Genomic DNA, 26453 nt, shown 5'->3' on the forward strand with positions numbered 1-26453 from the left:
GTGGCCTTGCCACCCACTCATTATTTGCCCCCGATTTCTCCACCTGCCCCAATGCAGCTGTTGGCAATGGCATTGGGGAATGGGGGAGGTAGACGCTGGTTATTGTTGTTAAGGAGGGTGTGGTGCCAGAGCAGATTTTCACCGCTGCTTATACAGGAACCAGCAGCTTTGGTAAAACAGAGGTGCTGCTTTTAAGACACAGGAGCCTGTTTCTGATGGTTCCTGGGCAGCAAGGGCTTGGGTTGCAAGGCCAAGTGGCTGCCTCAGCTGAAGGTATTATTTGGAAAACAGAAGCTACTTTTCCCAACATGTCACAACAGTTTTGTCAGTACACTTTGCTGGGGATCGCAAGGGAGGAGAGCGCTGCTATTGCATTCAGGTCCTGCTAGGGGGTTTCCCAGAAGAGGTAAGAACAGGATGCTGGACCAAATGGCACCATTTGATTTGATCCAATTTATGTCCTATGGCAGACTTTCTCAACCTGTGGATGTTGTTGAACTACAACTCCCATCACCCCTAGCTAGCAAGGCCAGAGCTCAGGGATGATGGGAGTTGTAGTCCAACAACATCTGGGGACCCACAGGTTGAGAACCACTGTTCTATGGGATGAGAGGGTGGTGGAACTTGCTATGCAGTTTTCCAACAACACTTTTTTATTGTCAACATTATTTAGTTGTCCTCATCTTAACGCAGAATCCTACAACACCAATGCAAGGCAAGAAGGCCCCAGTTCGAATTGAACTTTGGTCTCAAGGCAAGCCTCTCTCTCCGAACTTCACCCCTCCCTCCGCAGCACATTACCAAGCCGCTGCTGCTAATAAATGTAACAACAGCATTTCTTGCAAATAGGACTGAGATGAGGTTTGCGAAGCTTTTCCTGACGCGCACACAAGTTGTGTGCTAGACTACTTCTTCAAAGCAAAAACAAAGCTCATCATTCAGCGCTTTGCACCCAAGCACATTCATGGCTCTCCAAGAAGCAGAGCAGCTTACCAGACTTGTTCTTGTACTCAATATCAAAGCCGGTGATTATACTGTTGCCGTCAAACCTCTGCGTCCAGCGCAAATTCATGCTCCGAGCCTTCACCTCCCGGATCTCCAACTCGGGAGGGTCTGGTGGCTCTGCGAGGGGGGAAACATGGGGTCAGAAAGAGAAATACAACCCATTTGGTCACCCAATCCCAGAACAGTTCTGCCTGCTTGCTAGGCTTGCCTGCCCATCCGCCTCCTGAAAAGAAGCAGGGGCTGATCAAGCAATATTAGCCTCCATAGAATAGCACCACGTCCACCACGTTAATTAAGAGGTTCTCTCCGCCCCTTGACTTGTAAACTACTCATTCACATCTTGCTTTGGGCTGGCTCTGGGTCTACGTAAAAGGCTGGGCAAACAAACACATACACACAGAAGCTGTGCTCAAGTTCTTCTTTCCACAGGTCACAGAGGAAAAAGAACGTGAGCAGGAAATTAGAAATTGGTATTCCTTGATGTTTCTCATTCTGTTGAATAGGCAACAGTAGCGCTACAAAACTACTATCAGTAAAGGACTGCAATGGGTGGTTGCAATCTTGATGGCCTGCGCAAAGAAGAACGTGCCATTTTCTCACTGGCACTCTTCTGAAAGTCTTATTTTTTTATGTACTCTCTCTCTCTCCCTCTCACGCGAACGCAGACATACATAGAATAAATTCACACTTCCCAAAACAATATATGTTTTGCAGAACAGTTCTCAAACCAAAAAAAATATTGTATATTAATGGACAGCATGCATAAACATGCATAATTAGTGAAAATAACGTACAAAAATGCAGTGTATTAGGGTAAATGACTTGCATCAAAATGCTGATGAATTTTCATGAGGACATTAAAAAATGAATCATAAAGAGATGCAGAAAGTCAAGTCAGGACTGGAAACATGCAAAACTGGAGGCGACAGATTCATCCCTCCCTCCTCCCTCTCACACAAATACCCACTAGAGTAGCTCCACTGGAAACACAATACCTTGGACGGTGAGCTGAATGAGACCTCTGTCTTCACCATACGAGTTGATTGCATGGCAGGAGAAGAAAACGGAGTCCCCGCGGTCAGCTGGTTTGAGCTGCGGACAAGACACCCTCTCTCAGAACGAGCCCCTGTCTGTCCAGGGCAGGCCTGAAAAGGCTGCAATCTCCTTCCCATGCCCCAACTCATAGGTACACTTGTCCTCCCTTATCCTTCCAACTGGATCAGAAAGGAACTCTTTCACATTGGCCAGGCAATGGCAGCACCTTGCATAGGATCGGAGGTGGCGGGATGCTCACAGCAGCCACTCCCAGTTTGCCATGGGAATCAGCCAGGATCATCAGGCCCTACAGGCAATGACAAGATACCCAACACGACCCACCCCACAACCCATTGCTCACTTTAAGTGTGGAGATGACCTCGTCGCCATTGTCCTTGGTGGCGATGGCATATCGGACGTTGCGATCTGGGTCGATGACGGTGTCCCCTTTCTCCCAGCGGATGATGATGGGCCGCTCTCCGCGGGCCGTGCAGTTCAGCTCTTTGGCCTGCCCCTTGATGGCGATGGTGGTGTTGGGGTGAGAGGTGATCATGGCAGGGACTGTGAGAAGAGGAAGAAACAGAAGAGCAGGGCACTGGTGTGTGTTGTACAACTAGAGAGGGGCTTGAGGAAGGTGGAGCAAAGGGGTGCTCTGTCAAGGTGGGGGGAGGGGGAAGCCAGGGGAGGAAGGCAAAATCCAGTTCCAACAAACCAGGAAAGAAGGATTGATCCCAGATTGGCCTGCTAACCAGCAAGACTAGCTTTGTCCAGAACTGCTCTCCAGGGTTTTAGGCAGACCAGAAACCCATTGACTATACTCAGCTGCTCCACACCCACAACCCATAGTCTGGCTCAACCTCTAGCATCACCACCACACTCCCAGCATGCTCCAAGCTTTTTTAAAAAAGAAAAGGTTAAGTCCAGTCAAAGGTGACTATGGGGTTGCGGCGCTCATCTTGCTTTCAGGCCGAGGGAGCCGGTGTTTATCCACAGACAGCTTCCCGGGTTATGTGGCTAGCATGACTAAACCGCTTCTGGTGCAGCAGAACACCGTGACGGAAACCAGAATGCACAGAAACACCAATTACCTTCCCACCACAGCGGGACCTATTTATCTACTTACACTGGTGTGTTTTCGATCTGCTAGGTTGGCAGGAGCTGGGACAGAGCAATGGGAGCTCACCCCATCGCATGGATTCGAACCACCAACCTTCTGATCGGCAAGCCCAAGAGCAGGGGTTGGCAAAGTTTTTGTGGCTTGGGCCGGTTCATGGTCCCGCAGAAGCCGTGGTGGGCCCCAGTGTGTGTGTGCGCATACATGCGCAAACGCCATTTCCTGCAGCCAATGGGAAGCTGGCCAGTGTCGCGGAAAGCAGTCCCCGCTCTGATCCGTGCCGGGTTACCACGGCGCACAGGAGCCGACCGAGCGGGTGGCAGGGGTCCATGGACCGGTTAAATGACCCCCATGGGCTGCTTGTGGCCCATGGGCCTTAGGTTGCTGACCCCTGCCCAAGAGGCTCAGTGGCTTAGACCACAGCGCTACCCACATCCAAGCTTTAGCCTCTGCTATGTCACCATTCTGCTTCCACAGGCTAGCCAAGGCAAGACTGGCGAGACACTCAGGCCCTAGCATGGCCCAAGGTGTGTTGGGGGGTGGAGTCCTGGGGCAAGAGCCCAGCAAACAAATGGGGAGGGGCCGGAGTCCAGCTGTGGACTCTCCCTCCACCCCCACTCCCAGCACAAGCATTGACTGCATCCTATGTGTTGGAAGGAGGGGAGATTTTACCATATGTGGTGGGATTGCAATGAAATTTTAAAAATTTGGGAAATGATATACAATGAATTGAAGAAAATGTTCCATATAACATTTGTTAAGAAACCTGAAGCATTTCTGTTAGGGATTGTAGGAAAAGACCTAAAGAACTATGGCAAGAGAAACTGATGGACTATGCAGAACTGGCAAAATTGACACATAAACTACGGGACAAGGATAACTCTGACTTTAAAGACGAATGGGAACCTTTTACAAAGTATTTAAAGAAGAAATAGAGCGAACTGGACTCCTTGGCAGGCTTTGAATAAACATCCACAAACTTTTTACTGATAATAACCAGTCAGATAAATTAAGGATTTATACAATTTTGTAACATGCAGAGAATAGCATCTATAGAGAAACCAGAGATTGGAACTGAGGGAAGTCGGGGGAGAGGAAGGGAGGGTGGGTTGGGGGGAGGGGGGAAATGGGGGGGAAATCAAGGATGATATGTTGTAAGCTAATATGTTTTGTTTAAATTCCTAATAAAAATATTTAAAAAGAAAAAGCATGAACTGCATCCATTTGGCTGAGCACAGGGACCTGGGAGTCTCTGCAGATGCCTTTGGATATGCACTAGTAAACAACTAAGACTTCATTCTAATTCCCAGTTTGGGGGGGGGCTACACGTAGGGGGTTCCTGCTCCTCCTCGGTCTCCATGATACAATATCACCAGCTTTGTCAAGGCGGCCAAGCGCCTCCCCAACAACCAGAGACTTTCAGTGCTGAACACTGCAGCCAGAAGTGGAGACGTTGCCTGGCATTATACAACTAGGGATCATAAAATAATGAAGCAGATAAATTTTATAATGCATAGTATTACACCCAGATATACAATAAAATGTGAAAGACAAATAACCAGGCGCAAGTTATAATGAAGAAAAAGCCGCAGCCAGAGACAGGCGAGTATGAATTATTGACTAAGGTTTTACACTCTCAAGGAAGTGCCCTGGAATATTTTTCCATCAGAGATTTGCATAATTCACTCAGAGGAACCTGGCCAGAATACAGAGGGAGATTTTCACAGCAACAAGCCAGCCTGACTTTGCATTGCAGATGCTGGAGATTTAATGTGCAGGGCCATGATTTAAATAAAAGCCAAAGGAGGGACGCTTCCAAATCTGTTCCACCCCCTCCAACACCTGATAAGCAAGGAGGAGGATGACGAAGATGCTGGGGTGTTGGGGAGGGGAGGAAAGGAGCAGGAACCAAGCAGCCCCTAAAGAATCATAGAACTGAAGAGTTGGAAGGGAGCCTGAGGATCATCTAGTCCAGTGCAGGAATAGGCAGCTGTCCCTTACAGGGGTCGAACCTGCAACCTTGGCAATGCTAACTCTGGCATCTGCTGGGCCCCCTCCTCTGTCATTCTGATCAAGCAGGGCTACAGGACAGAGCAGGTCCCACCAGTGCCTGGGGTGCGTACCCTCACTGGGGGTGGAGTGCAGAGGCGAACAGAGCCCACTGCACCAGGCTAGCCCTGGCTACCCAAGCACCACCAGCCACAAGCATGACACCGCCCGGGGCTGATATTGCTTTAGTGGTGAGGACTAGCCTGGGGCAGCAGGCTCCACTCGCCCGTGCCCCACCATGGAAACATTGCAAAGCCACTTAAAGGAGTGTTTAAGGCCAGAGCTCAGGGATGATGGGAGTTGTAGTCCAACAACATCTGGGGACCCGCAGGTTGAAAACCGCTGCTGTAGGAGATGGACCCAGCAGGACCAAATCCCCCCGCCCTCTTTTGCCCACCAGCTGACGTTACCCAGACCAAGACTGGCCACAGGTGGCTCCCCACCCCTGGTGCAGACATTTCTGAGCTAGGTGGCACTATGGTCTGACTCAGCAGAAGGAAGCACCTTATGCTCTTCTTCTTCCACAGGGGTCACCACCACCTGTGCAGGAGAAAAAAGGAGAGGTGGTCCTCTCTAGCCCAGCTTGCCTCCCTTCCTCCCTCCAGAATCCTTTCCCTGCTGCCAAGGAGCTGCTCCTTGCAGCCGGCACGTCAACAAGCACACCCGCTCTTGGAAAGGTTCTGCTGAGGAGCAGCGTTCCTGGCAGGCCTCCTGGAGTAACGAGCCTTTAATGACCCTCCTGCTCCAGTTAATCAAGACGGAGCTCGGCTGGACGCCACACTCTGGCGGGCAACCCAATCGATGCCGGGGTTCCCAGGCGCACCCACCTGGATGCTGCCTGCCAGCTACAGAAACTTTCTGCCCAAGAGGAAAGGAGAGTTCAAAGAGAGGTGGCTGCAGCCCAAGAGCAGAGAGAGCCTCCGCAAGTGCAGCTTTTCATTTGCTTCATTTTAAAAGAGTTGCAATGGATTGCTGTAACGGCATGGTGTCAGATAGACAGCGCAGTGTAGTAGTTCAGAGTGCTAGACTTGGGGGCGAATTTGTCCCCTAAGAAATCCTTCCTCAAAGGGATTGTGATAGTGAAATGAATAGATGGAGAACAGTGTACTCCGCCTTGAGCTGCTCTGAAGAAAGGTGGGGTATAAACTGACAAATAAACCAAGTATTGCTGCTCTTGACATTTAATTTCCATGGGTGTTAGTACAGTGGTACCTCTGGATACGAACAGGATCCATTCTGGAGCCCCATTCGCATCCTGAAGCGAACACAACCCGTGTCCGTGGGTCGTGATTTGCCACTTCCGCGCATGACGTCATTTTGACCATCTGCGCATGCGCGAGCGGCGAAACCCGGAAGTAACGCACTCCGTTACTTCCGGGTCGCCGTGGAGCGCAACCCGAAAATGCTCACCCTGAAGCTACTTCAACCCGAGGTATGACTGCACAGTGGTACCCCGGGTTACATACGCTTCAGATTACATACACTTCAGGTTACAGACTCCACTAACCCAGAAATAGTGCTTCAGGTTAAGAACTTTGCTTCAGGATGAGAACAGAAACTGTGCTCCGGCGACGCGGCAGCAGCAGGAGGCCCCATTAGTTAAAGTGGTGCTTCAGGTTAAGAACAGTTTCAGGTTAAGAACAGACCTCCGGAACAAATTAGGTACTTAACCCGAGGTACCACTGTATAGCTAATGTTGTGAGCTGGGTGGGCTATGCCCCCCAAAAGGCGGCAAGTGATCACGAAAGCAATGAATACGTCCCAGGCTAGCCTCCTGCCCTCCTTCTCAGTGGCCTGACCTGCAAAGAGGCAAAGTGGAGATCCAAGGAGGATGGAAAGCCAGGCCAAAGTCTGCTGCTGTGAGGGGTGTGGGGGGTGAGGCAGCACCTCCTCCTCCTCCTGGCCCACAGCCCCACTTCTTTCCTGCCTGCTTTGGGGAGGGCTGCATCCATCGGCTCCCTGCTGCCCACCCCCTCGGCTTGTGCAACATCAGCATCAGGGGGGCTTCCTCTGCCACAAGGCCGCTTCAGCCCTTCCAGTGCCTGGAGCATCACAGCTGGAGCTGCCCTGATGCTCCTCCATGTACTTGCAGTTACCCACTAGGCACCACAGCCACGCACGAATGCCCCCATTGTGGCTTTTGCTCCTGGCTCTTGCTTTGCCGAAGAGCACTGGGGTGGGGAGCCGAGCACACAGCCAAGCAGGCTCAGGGAGCAGAGATTTAAAAATGCACGGCATACACAAACAGTGCCATAATATATGGTAATGACAATCCGCAAAGGCAACACACACTGTTCTAATGGGGCACAAGAGGGTTTAATGAGCTACGGCTCCTCTGCTTTCCCTAGCAATGGAATTCAATTAGCAGCCGGGGAAAGCTTGGCTTGCAGGCGACTCCCGTTTGTGACGTGTGGACACCGCGGAGGGCGTATCGGGGAGCTGCATGGACTCCCAGCCTCAGAAACTCCCCCACACAAAACTGGGCCTGCAGAGGGAGATGCTGCATGCAGCCGCAGACTGTGCAGAGGAGCCAGAAAGGGTGGGGTGGGGAGGAAGCCTCTCGCAATGGGGGAAAAGCCACCAACTGGTTTATGAGAACAGAAACAAGCAGCAGCCTCTGGGGGTCACAAGGAACACAAGGGGAAATAAAAATGGCTCTGCGAAAGTCACAAGGTGGGAAATGGAGGGATTCCTTTGGGACTGATGGGCAGAGGAGAATGCTCCTGGCAGGTGCCTGGAGAATGTCCTCTGGACGGTGGGCAGCCTCCATACAGCTATTGCTTTGGGGCCACCGCCACCCTGGACCACAGACCTGGGTGACTTGGAGGCACCAAATGGTTTCAGTTTTCCCACACTTTTAATAGGATGATTCATTTCACTTTTACTCTGACTCCTGGTTCTTTTACTGATGAGTAATTACTCCTTTGCTCCTGCTTTGATGATGTTTGCTGGGGATTTTAAAATCAAAATGTTAACAAACAATTTTTGGTTAGCTGGCTTCCACAGCTGGAGTAGCTAACTGCAGGGTGCGTGTGGTCCCCTAGCAGGTTCTTTGTGGTTCTTTAAATCTTGACTGCTTCTATGGGTTGCCTGCAGTGATGCCATGAAGACAAAATGAGTTTTGTGGCCATGAAGACAAAACGAGTTTAGTGTCTGCCATTTTGGTTTTTTATTTATCAAAAATATCTATCTATCTATCTATCTATCTATCTATCTATCTATCTATCTATCTATCATCTATCTATCTATCTATCTATCTATCTATCTATCTATCTATCATCTCTGACTGATCTCATAGGTCTCCACTGCAATATTGTGATGCCAACAGGATTTTGTGCCCACCCACACCAGCACCTCCAAATCACATTTTATTTATTTAAATATATATTACTCACTAGTGCAAGAGGCACTTTCACTGAAATACCGCAATACTACTTTTTTCTTGTCCCCCAGAACCCTCCCAAACCTGCCTCTCCCTTTTAAAAGTCGCCATTCCTGCTGGCCCTCTGCTCTGATTCTGTTATATCAAAATGTGTTTTTACCCCTTTTATAAATAAGTAGCCACACTAACTTTTATACTTTGGCCTTGCCATTCTGGGCAAGTGGCCCCAGAAAGGTTGATCATGGATCAATGTTGCCCTCAGCCTGAAAGAAGCTAGCTGCCCATTGTACAATGTCTGCATTTTGCCCTTTCTCTGGGTAGCATCCAGGTAGAGCTTTAGAAAATGGCAAGATGTAAATATTCTAAATTTTGTTAAGAAAAAAGGCAGAAAGGGAAAAGGTCAACAGAAGCAACTTAATCCACAGCACATGGAACCACCAGGGGCATGAACAGCTCTGGCATTCCTGCCCCCCGCCAGGCTTGTAACGGCAAGAGAGGCACTGCCCGCTGAGAAGAATGAGATATGATTTAAGGCGCAGGCGAGATCTGGCATGGATTGGGCAGGGTCCAGGAAGTTGGGGCTGGAAACCAATTCTACTTGCCCCCCCCCCCCACATCTTGATTTGGATGGATGGAGGCATTAAGAGGACAAAGCCACCCTTCATCCCTCCTGGTCTTGAGAAGCTCTGAGGCTCCAGGTCAATGCCCACAGTGCCACCTCAGCACTGCCAGAGGAGGAGAGAGGAGCATGGCAAGCAGCCAGCCAGCTGCCCTCCTGTGTGGGCAGACATACCTGGAGGGGGCAGGCCAGCCTTTTGCAGAAACCTCTCTCCCCGCCTGGATCTGCCTGAGGGCCACAGCCACTCCCCCTTGGAGCTAGGCCTCACAACAGTTCAACACTTCAAGTGGTCCAAAGCAGCAGCCTCCCTTGGGAAAGACGCCTGACCTTGTCTCTTCGGTGGATGTCCCACCTCCCAAACCCAATTGGCTTGGTAAGCAGACGGTAGCATGATGGGTTGGCTCCGGTCTTTTAACAGTGGAGCAGCAAAGGGGACCACATATCAGCCACTACTTTGGGTGGGGTGCTTACGATGCTCCCAAATAACTGACTCATCTGCAATCCACACACATAACTGCTTTCAGCCTGACTGGTGCAGAGGAGCTCACTACAGTGGTGCCTCGCAAGACGAAAAGAATCCGTTCTGTGATTCTCTTCGTCTAGCGGTTTTTTCGTCCTACGAAGCAAGCCCATTGACGGATTAGCGGATTAGCGCTATTAGTGGCTTATCTGCTGATCGGATCAGCTGATAAGCGGCTTAGCGGCTTAGAAAAGGGGGGGGGGAGGAAAAAACAAGCAGGAACTCGCAAGACATTTTCGTCTTGCGAAGCAAGCCCATAAGAAATTTGTTTTGCGAAGCACCTCCAAAACAGAAAACCCTTTCGTCTAGCGGGTTTTCCGTCTTGCGAGGCATTCGTCTTGCGGGGCACCACTGTATAGAGTACATCCACCACAGCCGTCTCTTCTTCCCTTGCCAGACATGCTGCCCAAACATCAAGTTCCAAATGGCACAGCTATAGCTCCTTTCCTTCCCTATAGGACGCCTTAAGGTCTACCACTCACGTTACACTTTGAATTTGTAAGATCTCCAGTAGTTCTACCAGCAGCAGCAGCTGCCGCCAGAGAGAGAGAGAGAGACTGTGTGACAGACAGCTGTCTCTGAGTTAGTGACTTGCACGAGGAGGGCAAGCAAGGCACTGCCCAGACAACAAAGCAGGAATGCCTTTGGGCACCAAGGAAATTGAGAAGGCTGGCCTTGGTGCTGCTGAACATCCCACGTAACACCGGTCTTGAAAGACCTACATTGGCTCCCAGTACGTTTCCGAGCACAATTCAAAGTGTTGGTGCTGACCTTTAAAGCCCTAAACGGTTCTGACCGGACACTGAGGTCCAGCACTAAGGACCTTCTGGTGGTTCCCTCACTGCAAGAAGCGAAGTTACAGGGAACCAGGCAGGGTGCCTTCTCAGTAGTGGCACCTGCCCTGTGGAACACCCTCCCACCAGATGTCAAAGGAAAAAACAACTACAGTGGTACCTCGGGTTAAGTACTTAATTCGTTCTGGAGGTCCGTTCTTAACCTGAAACTGTTCTTAACCTGAGGTACCACTTTAGCTAATGGGGCCTCCTGCTGCCACTGCGCTGCCGGAGCACAATTTCTGTTCTCATTCTGAAGCAAAGTTCTTAACCCGAGGTACTATTTCTGGGTTAGTGGAGTCTGTAATCTGAAGCGTATGTAACCTGAAGCGTATGTAACCCGAGGTACCACTGTATCAGACTTTTAGAAGACATCTGAAGGCAGCCCTGTTTAGGGAAGCTTTTAATGTTTAATAGACTATTGTATTTTAATATTCTGTTGGAAGCGGCCCAGAGTGGCTGAGGAAACCCAGTCAGATGGGTGGGGTATAAATAAATTATTATTATTATTATTATTATTATTATTATTATTATTATTATTATTCCCTAGACTATGGTCAACTATTACAGTAGGGAGCTGCGCATGTTAATGGACAGAGGGATGAACACCCAGAAAGGAGCCCTTCACTTGTCTGCTTTCCAGGAGAGTTGGGTTTTGCAGCACACTCAGCGAGGTTTCCATTTTGAAACCATGCCAACAATTATGAGGCAACACGGGCTGAAATGGACCAGGCCATTCCCACCGTAAAAGCTCTCTCCGCAAAGGGCACTCGCCAGAGCACTTCCCTTCACACCCGCCAAGCAAAACGTTGTTCTCCTTTCAAGCTCTTCCTTTCTGTGCCTTGTTAACATGATGCAGACAAGAGGCTGATCCCATTTGGTGGGCTGAGATAAGGCGGCTACAAAGGGAATTGTCACAGCTCTGGGTGTTCTTCCATCCTGAGCCCAGGCTGGAACGGCAAGAAAATGGAAACAGCAACAGAGGAAGGGGAAGGAGGGGAAGAGGGTGGGCTTTCTGAAGTGCCAGCTCTGTGATGTTAATTTGATTGCACCCATTTCAGCTTCTTGTCTACACTGATTAGCTGCATTTCACCTGAAGCATGAGATTAATTCAAATTGCATGGAAGCAATCAGTTATGCTTACAGAGTAGTGAGGGCACCTCTCCAGGCACACCCTGCCTTGTGCACCTGCTGACTAGGGGGAGCTCCTGAGCAAGGGAGTGGTGGGCCTGGGCCTTTGCCCAAGAGAGAAGAGTCTGCAGGGCACTGCTCACAAGGGAAGTGTGAACTGGGCGGCAGCAGCCCTACGGACCAGAGACCTGGAAGGCCAGTCAAAATGGCCCTGGATGCCTGCAGATCCAATGGCTCTCAGGGAAAGCCCTCCCAAGGCAGTGTCCAGAGAAAAAAATAAAACAGTACAATAAAACCACACAGTGCCTAAATGATAAAAGCAACAGCAAAAAGGACAGAGAACATGTAACAAATGAAATCCAGCAACAGGGTCACTCAAAGGCCTGGCCCTCTCATTTACAGCAATCCCATCCATGTTTCCCCTCTGCCTGGTAAGTGACCCTGAAAGGGGTTAAGAAGCCAAGGGCCACTCCTTCCCCTTCCTTGACTTCCTACCTGGATCTTTTACCAAGTAAAGGTAAAAGAGGGACCTGTCTGAGCTGTGGCCCCTGCTTTTCATGCACACCAGCCTTCACCTCCCTCTGCCCGCTATCCAGAGAGCCCCATTAAGCAGCTGAAGCTTGTTGTCACAGGATGGCATTTCCCCCACTGCTGCTGAAGGGCCAATTCCTGAACCCAACACCCCTTTCTGCACCTAAGAGGCCTCCCCCAGCCTTTGGGTCCTCCTATCTTCACTACAGCAGCTCTGAGAGAAGCTGGAAACTGCTGACTCTGCCGAGGGTGGCCCAGGCAGAATCCGATCACGAACGAGGTTGCTTAACAACACTTCCAGGCCACCGTGTGGGGAATTAGCAAGGCGGCTGCCCTGCCTCCTCTCTGCGCCACCACGATGTAGATTGATTGCCTGCTTTTATTAAGGACAAAGTGTTTTTTGATCGTGTGAGGGAATCAGGTCCCCAAGGGAACAGGAATCAATCCAGCACTCCATTCCTTGCACATCGACTGCCGGGAGCCCACAGAGGAGAGCTCAAGCTCCGCAAGTGATGATAAAGGAGCTCACAGTGCAAACACAGGCGGCAATCAGAGGATATAGAGGCCGCCAATCTGCCAAGACACGCGGGGCCCACCGCGACAAGCCCTTGGCTCGCAGCCAGAGAGGCAGAGGCAGCTGCCAGCAGACGGAGCACATTGGCAGAGGCAGCAGTGCAGGGTTCACGTGGAGGGAAGCAGGTAAACTTAGCAAAGAGCCAGTGGGAGGGACAGGGCTGGGTACCAGGAGCTTCCTGGGTTCGAGAAGTCAGGACTGCCAGACAGTGCAGGAAGTGCCCAATGCCAGCCTGACCCTCAGGAGACCAGGGATGGAGTTTCAGAGCCCTACGTTAATCAGATGCCTCCGCAGCACCTCAGGGGCAGGAGCAGCCCTCGCCCCTTGATGGGCACCAAGGTAGAGTACTGGCACCCATTTTCAATGGAGGGAGAAGGCGATCTCAGGCTGTCCTGCCCAAGGCCAGGCAGAAGGCCTGCGGAAGACCTGCATCTAATTGGACTGAGACCCCTGACAGGTGAACAGGCCCAGCCGGCATACTCACTTTTCACCGTAAGGAACATGGACTTGCTGATGTCTGTACCGACTCCATTGCTGGCCTGGCACAGGTAATAGCCGATGTCCTCTTCTAAAACATGCCGAATGAGCAGTGAGCTGTTGGGCAGGATCTGGATGCGGCCAGTGAGGGGGACTGGGTGGTATTGCTGGGGGTTCCCACTGCCTGGGAGGAAAGAGAAGGGTGAGAGATGCTGTAAGTGCTTTTGGTTGACCCAGAGATGCCATGGGGTCCTCTGGAGATCCTCTGTGCTGTGCCTAGCAGAGCCTGCACAATCTCTCTCACTGGCCCTTAAACACGTCCAACACTGGGCAGAGTTGAACACCTGTCTGTCCCTTGCACATAGCAGCTGCTATACCTGAGCATGCCCCCTAGAGAAGATGTGTTAGATGGTTTCAATCCCCACCAGTACAGGCTTCCCATTAGCAAACCTGAAGGGAGAATGCATGGGGGCAATATCAAAAGAAAATATCCAGCAACGTACCTTTAGCATGTTTCCACATGACTTTGGGAGGGGGGTATCCATCCACAGAGCAGTTCAACACCCCTGCTTTGCCATAGATTCCATCCTGATTGTTGGGTTGGACAACAAAGCGAGGAGGGACTGTGGAGAAGGAGTACCAAAGATAAGTACCACCAGGAACAGCAAGCTCACCACCCACTGCTGACATGTCTTTCTTTTCTTTTCCTTTCCACATGCGCACACACCCTAGTCCCATGCCCTCAAAGCTCCTAACTGGTCTGAAAGACAAGATGTAACCACCTCTTGGGCAATGCCTTTTCTGCTTTTGCAGAACTCAACACCTGGGTGACCTAAAGCTTTCATTTTTGAAAAACACCAGAAGAATCCAAAAGCATCTAAGAGGTTAGAAAGTTATTGTGAAGAAGACATCACGCAATACTCCACTCTCCTCTTTAGTTGGCACATATATGTGTGCATGTACAGCAAGAGGCACCTCTACAGAAGTGTGGAGGAATAAGCCACAGAGTCGCCACAAAACTGTTGTCATGTGCTTGGATATGGGAGGGTAGAACCAGAGTTTCTGAAGCACGATAGGTAAGAACATCAGAAGAGCCTGGCTGTAGCTCGACTGGTCCAAGAGGAGCCAGTCTAGTCCAATGCTCTGCTCTCACAGTGGCCAACCTGAAGCTTCTTCTTGACTCAGAAGGTTACTAGAGAATAACAATATTGCTGGATGAATTGGGGCTACTGCTGTTGTTGCCTTCTAACATACCAGAGTTCTGATAATTTGGCATATTTATTTCTCTAGCAAGCTGTAGGTGGCTTGCCTTTAAAAATGAAGTACAGAAAAGCCAGCATGGTTTGCCAAGCTACTCTAACCTGTTTTTGACTGGGTTACTAGCTTAGTGGATGGTAGGAACGTCGTGGACATAATTTATCTTGATTTCAGCCAAACAATATTCTTACAATATTCTGGCTAGCAAACTGGTTAAATGTGAGCTTAATACTACTGGAGATTTGGGGTTCTATCTTGGGTCTGGCATAAATTCCCCCATTCAGAGTACACATACACCAATCACCTTGCTTGCTAGTTGGGAGTGCATCACCTGCACTCTGAATGGATATTTTACCCCTTTCCCTGAACTTGGTTGACATTTGACCCTGCACAGTAATGGGGGAATGCTTCTCTCTGGGTCACCAGGCTTCCATTTGAAATGCCCCCTGTGGAGAAAAGGATCTGTTCTCCTGCCCTCCATTAATGCTGAGCAAAGCAAGCAGGCATCCCAACCCAGATCCTGAATTTACAAGCCCAGAAAAAGTTCATCTGGCAGAAAGTTTGAGAAATCCTGATGATGATTTACACCAGCAATAGCCATACTTGCTAGTTGTGGGGGTGTCAGCCATGTCCCCTATCCCCAAATGTGTTAATCCCCTTTATCTGATGAATATGATATGCACTCTGATTGATTGAAAAGAGTCAGGTGCCACTCAAACCTTAAAAACGAGCTGTGTTATGTAGCTTTTTGTCCCTCACGTTCCATCCTCCATCACTGACCATCAGAAAACCTGAAACTGACCAACTATGCTGTGTGATGCATGAGGAGACAAGAAGCCTTTTTGCAAGTAACTAGATTCAAACTAAAAGAGCACATTTTATTTTCATTCTGCTTTGTCCACTTGTTTTCTTCCTTTCCTTCTGTTCTCAGTAAATCTCATATAGGTGGGCTGTTGGGGTCTGAAGTGTGTTTTCCCAGCCTCTAGGATTCTGGTTATCCCTCATGTGCCTGTGTCATTTGATTAATGCTACGGGAGTGTAACGTTGGAGTTTTTAAAGAACAACAGGCTGCTCTGGTCTCTTGCAGGGTGGGGAGGTGAAGGTGGAGAGAGAGACAGACAGACAGAGAACATGCTCTGACTGCTAGCTTTGCTCCCTGAATAAACTGACAGGATCTGGCTGGGAAACATCGAGTCTGTTGTCTCAGGATCCCACACACCCTTGAGCAGGTTTCCTTCCCGTTTGGGTGCTGTAAACTTGACAGGGAGTGATGGCAGCAATTACCAGGTATTTAAGATGCCACTGGTCAACACTGCAGGGCTCTTGTGCAGCAGTTGTGCAAGCAAGGGTGCAAGATGGCTCTCCTAGCTCCCCCCCCCCGTTAAATGCCCCCTCTCTTTCTGCTTCGGACATCTGTTATTCACTAAGGAGCTACCAAAATATGACTATGATGGTTCCCCCTTGAGAAATCGACACTCCCAGCTCTTCAGGCAGTGGCAGGGAATGGCCTGGCTTATGAAGGCAGTGCATGTCTGGGGCACCAAGGGTTGTGCTTCTGTGCCCTTTGGGAGTCGTTTGCCCTCAGAAGAATGTAAAGAGAGCATATCCTGTTCCCCACAGTGGCCAACCAGACACTGACAGAAAACCCTCAAGCAGGACTTGGAGGAAGCAGAGGCTCACATGTGCGCACACAAGCACAGTTCAGCCCCCAGCAAGTGGCATTCAGGGGCCTGCTGCCTCTGGCCCAGCAGGTTCCATGCAGCCATCATGACTAACAGCTGCTGACAGACCCACCCGCCCGCCTTCCTTCCTTCTCCTCCATGAGTTGTCTAATCCCCTTTTAAAACTGTCTAAACGAGTGGCTAGTGGCCATCACCTCTGGGGCAGCGAGCTGCATAGATCAATTGTGAGGAAGTACTTATTCCCAATTAAAAGGGTCACATTAGCAGCAGGTTCTGAGGAAGACTGCTCTCACTGCCTGAGACCATCCTGGAGAGCCACTGCTGCCAGCCAGAGCGGAACAAGCTGAGCTACATGGACAAAGAGCCTGGCCTGGAATAAGGCAAGGGCTCATCCCCCACTCCTGCCCCCTCTACTCCAATTGATTTCACTGGATGGGCCAGACTGAAGAAAGGGAAACTTCTCCCACTTTCCATAAAGCTCCATTGGGTCACCTTTTCCTAAACTTCAAAGCCCCAAATGCTGAAGCTCTTCCATACAGGGCAGGTGCTCCAGCTGCCTGATAGTTCTATCTGCCTTTGTGGGCAGAGAAGCCTCATGACGCACCTTTGCTCCTCTCCTGCACCACAGAACTGGACTTTTCTTTCCTTCACTAGGGGACTTAAACCACCACCTTCCACTCAGTTCACGAAGCCAGTTTTCCCACCCCAACCGGCACTTTGTATGGCCCTCACAGCTTTCCACAGGACATTTTCTCCACTCACTTTTGAGATCAGATGGGGAGCACAGCCAAAGAGTGACGATCATCCCGCACTGGGCAATTCTGCCAGTGGCTCCTGAACCTCAGCACATCAAAGCCCAGGGGCCGGCTACTCACCTCGAACAATGAGCTGCCGCTCACGGCTGACGGTGGCAGCATCGTTGGTGGCAATGCAAGTGTAGTTGCCGTTGTGCTTGAGGGAGACGCTGGAGATCTGCAGGGAGCTCATGAACTCCTTGCTCTCGATGGTGACGCCGGAGCCGGAAAGGATCACCTGCCCGTCTTTCCTCCACGTGATGCGGATGGGCATGTCACCCGAGGAGACCACGCATGGGATGTACAGGAGCTGGCCGATGGAGGCCGGAGGGAATTCGAAGGGCTGGATGAGAGGCGGGACTGCCAATGAGAGGAGTGCATTGATCACACCTGTTACCAAACGACTGGGAAGCCAAGAAAAAGGAGATTTCATCCAGCTCAGCCTCCGAGGAGAACAGAACTTAGGCCCAGGAGACTCTGCAAAGCCCTGAGGAATTCCTTACCCTCAGCTCCCCATGTGAAGAAAGGATGAATTTATAAGTCAACTGGCCGTATTTCCTTTCTGTGTGTGTTTTTTTAAAAAAGGTGGGGGGTGTGAGGAGTGTGACAAGGCTGTAGTGGTGAGTAGTGCCTCTTTTTGGCCACCATCCCAGTGAGCTCAGGACAGATATTTGGACGGCTGGGTGAAGGTGTCTCCTGGTTCACAGAGTGTCCTCTTAGTTTCTTGCACTCCACTAACTTCATCACTCCTCTCAAACTCTTTTTTCTCTTTCAGCCTACAGTACTCACCCACTTGAAAGGGGTTCAACAAGATAAAAGAATGTGGAGCACTTTGAACACTCTTGCCAGGTGAGCAGCAGGCATGCAAAGAGATCAGATCTGTGAAGCAACAGTCGGCTTTCCTCACACCCCATCAGGAAAAGAATTCATTCTCTTCTGCAGCAGCCTTAATACTCCCACTAATGCCATTGCAAAAGGACTTGGAACTGGTTCCTCCAGTGACCAGAATGGCTCTCAGTTGGGAGCCCCAGGAGCCCCCTAGGAATACTAGATGCACTAGATTCCCTCAAAGAAACATTAATGGCAGGCACTCAAGCAAAGTAGGAAGGCAACTCCTGACAAGCAGAGACCACTGGTGGTTCTGCCCAAAGCTTCAAAGTAAGCTGGGGACACTGCCCTCATGGCCATTGGACCAAGAAAGATTTGAAGCCCTACCTCAGAAAAATAGGCAGAATCCCCATGCCACTGACTGGGGCGGCAAAAGGGGGTGTGAAGTGAGCCATCTCCTAAAGTAGCAAAGGACAGTTCTCGCTGCTCTTAAGTGCAGGGGGGCGGGGACATCCTGAACAAGCAGCAAAGCAAGCGAATTGAAGGAGCTGAGGATCAGCTACTGACCTGAGTGCAGCGTCGGCAGCAGATGCCACATTTACAACTCAGCCCTGCCAGCCAGTAAATCACCCTTGATCTTTAAGGGGCCCAAACAAACAGAGATGTCTGCTGTGTTAGCCTCCCAGCTTTGGGCGTGGGCGTTCTCACCAGTCCTGCCTCCCCTGCCAACTGAGGTTCTTTTATCCCTATGCTACTCCAGTAATGAATACTGGTCGCTCCCTTGCCTCTGCTAGTTCCAAAGGCAGGGACTTCCTCCACTGCTCTCCCATCTGGGAGAGAGGAAGGCAGCCGGGTGCTTTGTCCTTTTGCCCCTCCCACAAAACCCTCTTCCCTGCAGAACAGCCTTGCACCCTTGCAGCAGTTCGCACAGAGCAAGGGGCTCCTGGGCTTCCAAGCAAAGCCTCTGCTCAGCACCATCCTCACTTATGTAAAGATCAGCCCGAAAAGGTTCCTACAATGGGGAAAGAAGGGCAGGAGCAAGTGTCCGAGAAAAGACAACGCCTCGGAAGACACAAGATCTACCCACCCGGGAAGAATGGCAGATGAAGGTGATGGACTACATGGAACTGGCGGAAATGACTGGCAGAATCCGAGACCAGCGAGAAGAGTTGGTGGAAGAAGATTGGAAGAAATTTAAAGCTTATTTACAGAAACATTGTAAAATTAAGGAATGTTAGAAGGATGTTGGAATGAAATAATGTGGTTTTAGCAGAAATGCTATAAAGGATTAAGAAAAAATAGATTGCTAAATGGTGAAGGAGGGAAAGTAAATTTACATTATATTAAGATAAAATAGAGGACAAAAATTGGAAAAGAGGGAAAGGACTTGCTGAAATAGTTAACTGAACTAGAATATAAAAAAGGGAGGTGTGAGGAGGTCAAGGAATTAAGCAAATGAAAGATAAGTTATGGGAAGATTCTTTGTATTTATTTATTTGTTTTTTCTTCTTTCTCTTTTTTCTTTTTTATTATTGCGATGTGATGTTTTGTATCTTTTTAATATGCTGGTTTTTTTTCTTTTTGTAACTCTTTAAAATTAATAAATATTATTTTTTTAAAAAAAAGAGAGAGAAGACAACGCCTCAACTGCCTTCTGCAACCAGGGAAGAAACCCCAAAGATTCTGAGAACAAAACTGCCGAGTGCCACCCTGCTGACAACAAAGCTCGCCCTGAAAAAAAGAGGCTTCAGTTGCTGTAGTGAAGGGAGGCGGGCTCTGAAGAATCATTTGTAAGCTAATCTAAGCTCCTTGGAGGAAAACTAGAGGGGGAGCGCTGGGGGGATTTTATTTATTTTTTTAATAAAAAAACCCCAAGAACATCTTGGCTGGTTTTCCAGTGTGTAAGCACAGGCATCGAGGTCTGCTGGCATCAAGACACACACACACATCCAGACAAGCTGAAGGAGCTGTCAGAGCCATCTCTGAGTCCAGCGGAAGCACCATCCTAAGCAAGAGAGGGCTTGTAAGAGATAAACCATGCTGCTGCAGCAGCAGCAAGTTCTCACAACAACCAGTGACCCCCCCAGCCCATGCAGCCTCCTGCCTGTCTCCAGGATACTTTGCACCCTTCATAAACTGAGCAGGGCAGCAGCACCGTGGGAAAGGGAGGCAACATCCACACAGAGCAGACCACCTCGCTCAAGCTACCCTGTTTGCGAACCTTTAAAGAGGGCAGCGCCTGAGATGGAGCTCAATCTCAGCAAGTCACTGGGATGGAAAGGACGGGATTCTCCACTACTGCAATTCATTAGGGCTGATGGCTCCCTGAATGGGGCTGAATAATTGATGGGCTGGAGAAGCTTTTAAGATGTTCTGCGTGCTTGGAAGACAGAGAGGATTATTTTTTTAAGAGCTACACACTGAAAACCACCAACAAAGGTGCTCTGAGCAAAGGTTAGATGTTTTAATCTGGTATGTTTACACTGTACATTCTGCTCCGCTGCTTGTCAGGGGAAATGGATACTCCAGGGCTGGCGACAGCCTGGGGGGGAGGCACACCTAGGCCAGTAACCGAACTAATGTGTGGGCAGGGCAGGAACACAAACCCCACATGGTCCTCTCTGCCCAGCTCACTTGCCTTTATCAGAGAGGGGGGGTCCCTCTTCCCTGGGAGACAAAGATGCTCCTTGCATTCCCATCCCCATTCCACCAACCTGGGGCAGCTCAGAGGAGATATTGGTGGCAGGAAGTGAACCACAAGGTCACACTGCACACAGGGAGGATGGGTCAACACAGACGCCTCTGGCATGCCAAACACAAAGACTACTGGAGTAGAGACTGATGGGATGACTCTTCAGCAGGCTGGGTTGCAAAGGAGGGCAACAGAATCAACAGTGTAGCCAAGTGTGCCCAGGTTGCCCAGTCAAATTGCCCTGGGCATTGTTATTTATCTATTATCAGATTTTGACCCCTCCTTCCAAGGAGCTCAGTGGGCAAACATGGATCTCTTCCATCACTACGCTGGCCTGAGACACATGGGCTGGTCCATCACAGTCACCCAGGAAGCTTCACAGCTGCGGGGGAACCGAATCTGGCTCTCCCAGGTGCTAGTCCAACCCTCTTAAAGAGTGAGGCCCTTTCAACAGGGCTGTATAGTTTGCGGTTTCCCATTCAGCTGAGCTCCTGGAACACACCCAACAGCAAAGCCTGGAAGAAGCCTCTGTCTTCACTTGCTTACATCTGAGAGGAGGCATTTCCCTATCAAAGCCCGCCAGTGCCAGAGAAGGGTTTGGTAGCTGGTTCAAAAGACCAACATCCCACAGCCAACATCTGAGCCTGAGATCCTACTTGGCTTGGCCAAGGTCCTGCTGTCTTCAGGCTCCCCTTAGACCAGGCAACTGCACAGCAACACCTGATCCTAGTTTTGAATCCCATCCTTTCAGCTGTGACTGCCTACCATCAGAGAAGGCACAACCATAGCCGCAGCATGTCCAACTCTCCAGGAGCTGGCTGAGCCATTGCTTGGACTAGAGGGATGTGGACAGCACTGGGAGGGGACTGGAGATCCACCAGCCCTGCTGTGGCTCCTGCCTCCAGCCACTCACCTTTCACAGTGACATGGACACTCTGGCTGATTGAAAGCTGTGGCTGAATGAGGACACTGCATAGGTACTCCCCTTCATCCATCCCCTTCTGGACATCCATTAGCTTGAGAGTGCCATTTTCAAAGACCACTTGCCGGTGGTTGTCAGGCAGGAGCAGTGAGTCCTTGTACCATTTGATGGAATAATATGGGTAGCCAATCACCCTGCAGTTGATGAAAGTGTCCCTTCCTGCCACGGCTGTAATGTTCTTCATTGCGCGGATGCTGGGGGGGCCTAAAGAGAGGGAGGAGGGAGAGGAAAGGAGCAAGCTAGGTGAATTCCAAAGGCAAAAGGCTTTTGCACGTAGAAGACAGAACTGGAGGCAAGGTTGCTCAGTAATTGGCAGAAGGTGGAGCCTGGGTGGCTGAGTGGAGACCATCACAAAATGGCTTTCCATTAAACCTGTACACATCTTCTGAGGGCCCTGCTATCCATGGGGCAAAAAGACCCACACAGTGCCACAGTCCCAACCCTAATACCTTGCAACGTTCAGTTCCGTCTTGAGGGCCCCTTCAGCCAAAGGACTCGGCCCTTTCACCATCCTCAGACTCAGAGGATGAGTCCACAGCAATACCTCCAGGCTTACAGAAGTCAAGACTGCATAAGGGCATAAGAAGAGCCTGCCGCTGGATCAGGCCAAGGGCCCATCTGGACCAGCATCCTGTCCTCAAAGTGGTCAGCCAGATGCCTGTAGGAAACCTGCAAGCAGAACCTGAGCCCAAGAGAACTCTCGCTTCCTGCAGTGTCTGGCAACTGGTATTTAGAAGCATATTGTATTTGACTGTGGAGGCAGATCGTGGAGATAGAGCTTTCTTCCATGAATTTGTCTAATCCTCTTTCAAAGCCATCCAAATTGGTGGCCATCACAGCCTGTTGAGGAAGCAAGTTCTATAGTTTAACTAGGAACTGAATCTTCCAACATTCAGATTCTCTTGATGAATCACGAGTGCTAGCATTAAGAGAGAGGGGTACAAACTTTATCCACTTTGTCCATGGCATGCATAATTGCATAAGTTTCTATCATGTTACTTCTCACTCACCTTTTCTCTAAACTAATAAGTCCTGAAAGCTGCAACCTTTCTTCATAGGGGAACAACTTTCGGGAGGTGGAGCTACCCACACTACACGTCTTCTCAGCAAGCACAAGGGTTTGGTTCCCTGGTGGGATATCTTCCTACTGCTATTTCAGTAGGAGAGACCTTCAACCAGCAGGGTTCAACTGAAGCTAATAGAGGTCTTGTTTTCCTCTGCCCTCTGCACAGGAAAGCTTCTAAGTGGACTTTTCCTGCCTTGATCTGCCCTTGTATCCCATGCCTGGACTCCCTATCGTGACTAGACTTTATTGACTTGGTTCCTCCTGGCATATTATTACTTGACTTCATCAGTTGCTGCCAGCTTCCCGTGTGAGACTCAAGTGCCCACAGAACAGGATGCACAGCATGATATGGACATGTTCTCTTACAGTGATCTCCTATTTTCCCAGCATATAGAAACTTACTTGTTGCTGGAAAGGGGATAATCTGCCCTTACCACCCACCGTATCTGCCCAAAGTGACCTTGAGTTCTATGTAGAATATGGAAAACTCACAGTGGAGGATGCCAGGATATGCCCTCAAGGCAATGCCTTGGTTAGGAAAAGTGGGGTTTTGATTAGTTCTTTTTTTTATTACCAGTGTCTGTTGAGTTCTTTAATGACCAAGAAATCTGCCACTGTGCTTACAGAGCCCTTTAAATATGTTTTTAGGATACTTTGTTTAATTTATATAGCTGCCAATCAATAAATATTCTCTAGCTGCCTTCAAAGTAATATTAAATAAACTTTGAATAATAGTTAAAATCAATAATAAAAGTCAGCAAAAAAGCTTCCTTACAGCAGAGGTAGCAGAAAGCAACTTAAAGCTTGGATTTAAAACATACTTGATGAATAAAAAGGTCTTCACTTGACACTGAAAAGACCATGGAGAAGGTGCCAGGCAAGCCTCTCTGGGGAGGCTAATCCATATCAGAAGTGAAAAAGGCCTTTACCTTGGTCACCTGCTCCATTTCATCTGGTCAGGATCAGGGCCTCCAAAGAGGCTGTTAAGGTTTGGGTAAGTGTTTGCCAGAGGCAGAAACATTTTGTGTAGTCTGGTCCTAAGCCAGGCTTCCTCAACCTCAGTACTCCAGATGTTTTTGGCCTACAACTCCCATGATCCCTAGCTAGCAGGACCAGTGGTCAGGGATGATGGAAACTGTAGTCTCAAAACATCTGGAGGCCAAGGTTGAGGAAGCCTGTCCTAAGCTATCTAGGGCTTTCCCTGCCATCTCTCTAAATCACTTTGCCTTCCTGGAGCTTTCATAACTTGTAACATGTCAAAATATAAAATCACCAATATATATGCTGGGATCCCTGCAAAACTGTCCTGGTGGCCAGGAGTTCCACCATCCTCTAGCAACACTTTCCTCTGTAAACTGCTGGATTGTCTTGTTGCCAAACAACACTGCAGAGAAAATAAAAGGGGGTGGGGGTGGGGGTGGGGAGCCACAAAGAACAAAGGGGACATTCTACCAAACCAGAACCAAAACCCAATGCAAGAAGAACCTATTCTGATATTTAAAAGTAGACAGGCACCTCTTACGTTTATTCGCGCTTGGTATTCGGCGCTGCCCACCGAGTTCCGCGCGGCACAACGGTACACCCCTCCATCCTTGATCTGCGGGCTTGTCACGTTCATGTGGCTGACGGTGGTGCCATCTGACATGGTGTACTGGTTGGTGCGGTGGCTGCTGTCCCTCTGAATGGGCTCGTCATCCAGTGCCCAAGTGACCGTGGGCGGAGGGGCCCCCTTGGCAGCGCACATCAAGGAGAACTGTTCGCCTGGGTTCACCACCTTTTCACTGAAGGATGAGATGATCCGGGGGGTCCCATCTAAGAGAGGCCCACAACAGGGGGAGGGAGTTTAGATGAAGGGGTGAGGGCAAGTCTGAGCACCCATTTCCCCTCCCACCCACATATCTTCAGCGACAGAAAAGCTGGAGAATTCTGAACCTTCTAGCCAAGTTGAGTAGGTCAACTCCTGCAACCTTGTCCAAGGCCTGTGGGGGAGCTCCAGCCACCACATTTTGCAGTGGATATACCTTCTCAGGGTATTCTTCCTCTCTTCCTCTCCCTAAATTTGAGCCTCAAGTAGGAGAAGTGGGGAAGCATTGCAGTTCAGTGCTAGAGCTACTGCTTTGCATGTGGAAGCGGCCACATTTAAGCCCTGGCAGCATCTCGAGGTAGGGCTGGGGAGGACCCATGCCTGGAACCCTGGAGAAACACTGACAAGTCAGTGCAGTGTAGACAATACTGAGTTAGATGGGACATCTTCCTATGTTCCTAAGCGTGCTATGGAGTTCCTGGAGCGATGTCCTATACATCACCGGCCAGCTGCAGAAATGCACAGGCCCTGCTTGCCGAATGGCTGCCTTCTTCTAGCACTCCATAGCTATAAGAACATACAAGCAGCTGTACTGATGGATTGGACCTAAGGGGGACCACCTAGTCCAGTGGCCATCAGGAAGCTTGCAAGCAAAGTTTGAATGCAATAGACCTCTCTAACTGTTGCTCCAGGTCGACCACCATCAAACACAACCTCTGAAAGAGGGTGCCTATCAACTTGAGGACTACAGTGGTACCCTGGGATGTGAACGGGATCCGTTCCACAGCCCCGTTCGCATCCCGAACAGAACGTAAGACGTGACAGCGTGTCTGCACGTGCCCAGGTCGCATTTCACCGCTTCCGCGCATGCGCGTGATGTCATTTTGACTGTGCATGCGCGAGCGGCAAAACCCGGAAGTAACGTGCTCCATTACTTCCAGGTCGCTGCGGAGCGCAACCTGAAAGCGCTTAACCTGAAGCGTATTCATCCCGAGGTATGACTGTAGTAGCAAGTGACAGACCTCCAAGTTTCTTCTATGCCTAACAGCCCCTTTATAACCATCTAAACCTGTGGCCCCCAACACATCTCATGACAATGAATGCCAAAGTTTAGCTATATGCTCCTGCTGTGCGAATAAGTCCTCCCTTTTGATTCTTCCCAAAATCTCTGGACATTCCACTTCACTGGCTGGACCTAGTTGTGGCAGCTGCAGAAAACTTCCTCTCTGCCCACTCTCTACACACCTTCTGTATTTGTTGCGCACCCCTATGATGCCCCCCAAATACTTATAAACCCTTAGAGAATTTCAGTAAGAGACATAAAATCAGGATGGTTAAATCAATATATCTAAATAGAAATCTGAAGAGGAAAGAGACTTAAATACTTCTAAGAAAGCTAACTTGAATATGTTGGAGTTTAACTTCCTTGTTGTTGTTTAGTCGTTTAGTCGTGTCCGACTCTTCATGACCCCATGGATCAGAGCACGCCAGGCACTCCTGTCTTCCACTGCCTCCCGCAGTTTGGTCAAACTCATGCTGGTAGCTTCGAGAACACTTCTTATTTCCTACCTAGGAGCTACTTTGCTATGTTCATCCACAGCAAAACATGGAATCAGGCAGCCAACCTGCCAGGAGAGAATCTCCTTGCCCGCTTGCCCGCTTTCATTCTCTCTCACACACACACACCCACACCCCAGTATGTCAAGGATACTGAAACCACCAAGGAGCCAAACTCACCCTCCAGCACAATGATGGCAAAGTCCTGAGCAGTTTGAGCCTTCCTGCTGGCAAAGCATTGATAGGCTCCTGAATGGCTCTTCTGGGCAGCTGTGATGAGCAGCGTTTCATTGTTGATTCCCCGGATGGAGATGAAGTCATCTGGTGCCACCAGCTCTGTGTTGCGATACCAGCGGAGAGTATATTCTGGTGAGCCCAAGAGCGTGCACGAGAGGATGACGGTGCTCCCGATGCCGGTCTTCAGCTTCTTTGGTGTGAGGGTGACGTGCAGAGGGTCTGCGGGAAAAGCAGGGTCCATGCTCAGAGCAGCTAGCCGACACCATGCAGAGTAAGCGGCCATC

General features: G+C 49.8%; 1 protein-coding gene across 5 annotated transcripts in view; it reads right to left on the minus strand.

Moving 5' to 3' along the window:
- DSCAML1 (DS cell adhesion molecule like 1) overlaps positions 1–26453 on the minus strand; it is a 166509-nt gene that overhangs the window by 26809 nt on the left and 113247 nt on the right. For 4 of the 5 annotated variants that reach the window (XM_083480327.1, XM_083480326.1, XM_083480328.1 and 1 more), the window contains 9 exons: positions 26113–26388; positions 24087–24383; positions 21437–21709; positions 17085–17363; positions 13774–13893; positions 13278–13454; positions 2402–2601; positions 2001–2097; positions 994–1122 (listed from right to left, as the gene is read on the minus strand). In XM_083480327.1, coding sequence (XP_083336453.1) covers positions 994–1122; positions 2001–2097; positions 2402–2601; positions 13278–13454; positions 13774–13893; positions 17085–17363; positions 21437–21709; positions 24087–24383; positions 26113–26388 — 1848 coding nt within the window. Of the gene's footprint in view, positions 1–993; positions 1123–2000; positions 2098–2401; positions 2602–13277; positions 13455–13773; positions 13894–17084; positions 17364–21436; positions 21710–24086; positions 24384–26112; positions 26389–26453 lie in introns of those variants that run through there. The other variant, XM_083480329.1, reaches the window with a different exon arrangement.

Source organism: Podarcis liolepis, assembly GCF_965112155.1.
Source record: "Podarcis liolepis genome assembly, chromosome: 16".
NCBI classification, from domain to species: domain Eukaryota; kingdom Metazoa; phylum Chordata; class Lepidosauria; order Squamata; family Lacertidae; genus Podarcis; species Podarcis liolepis.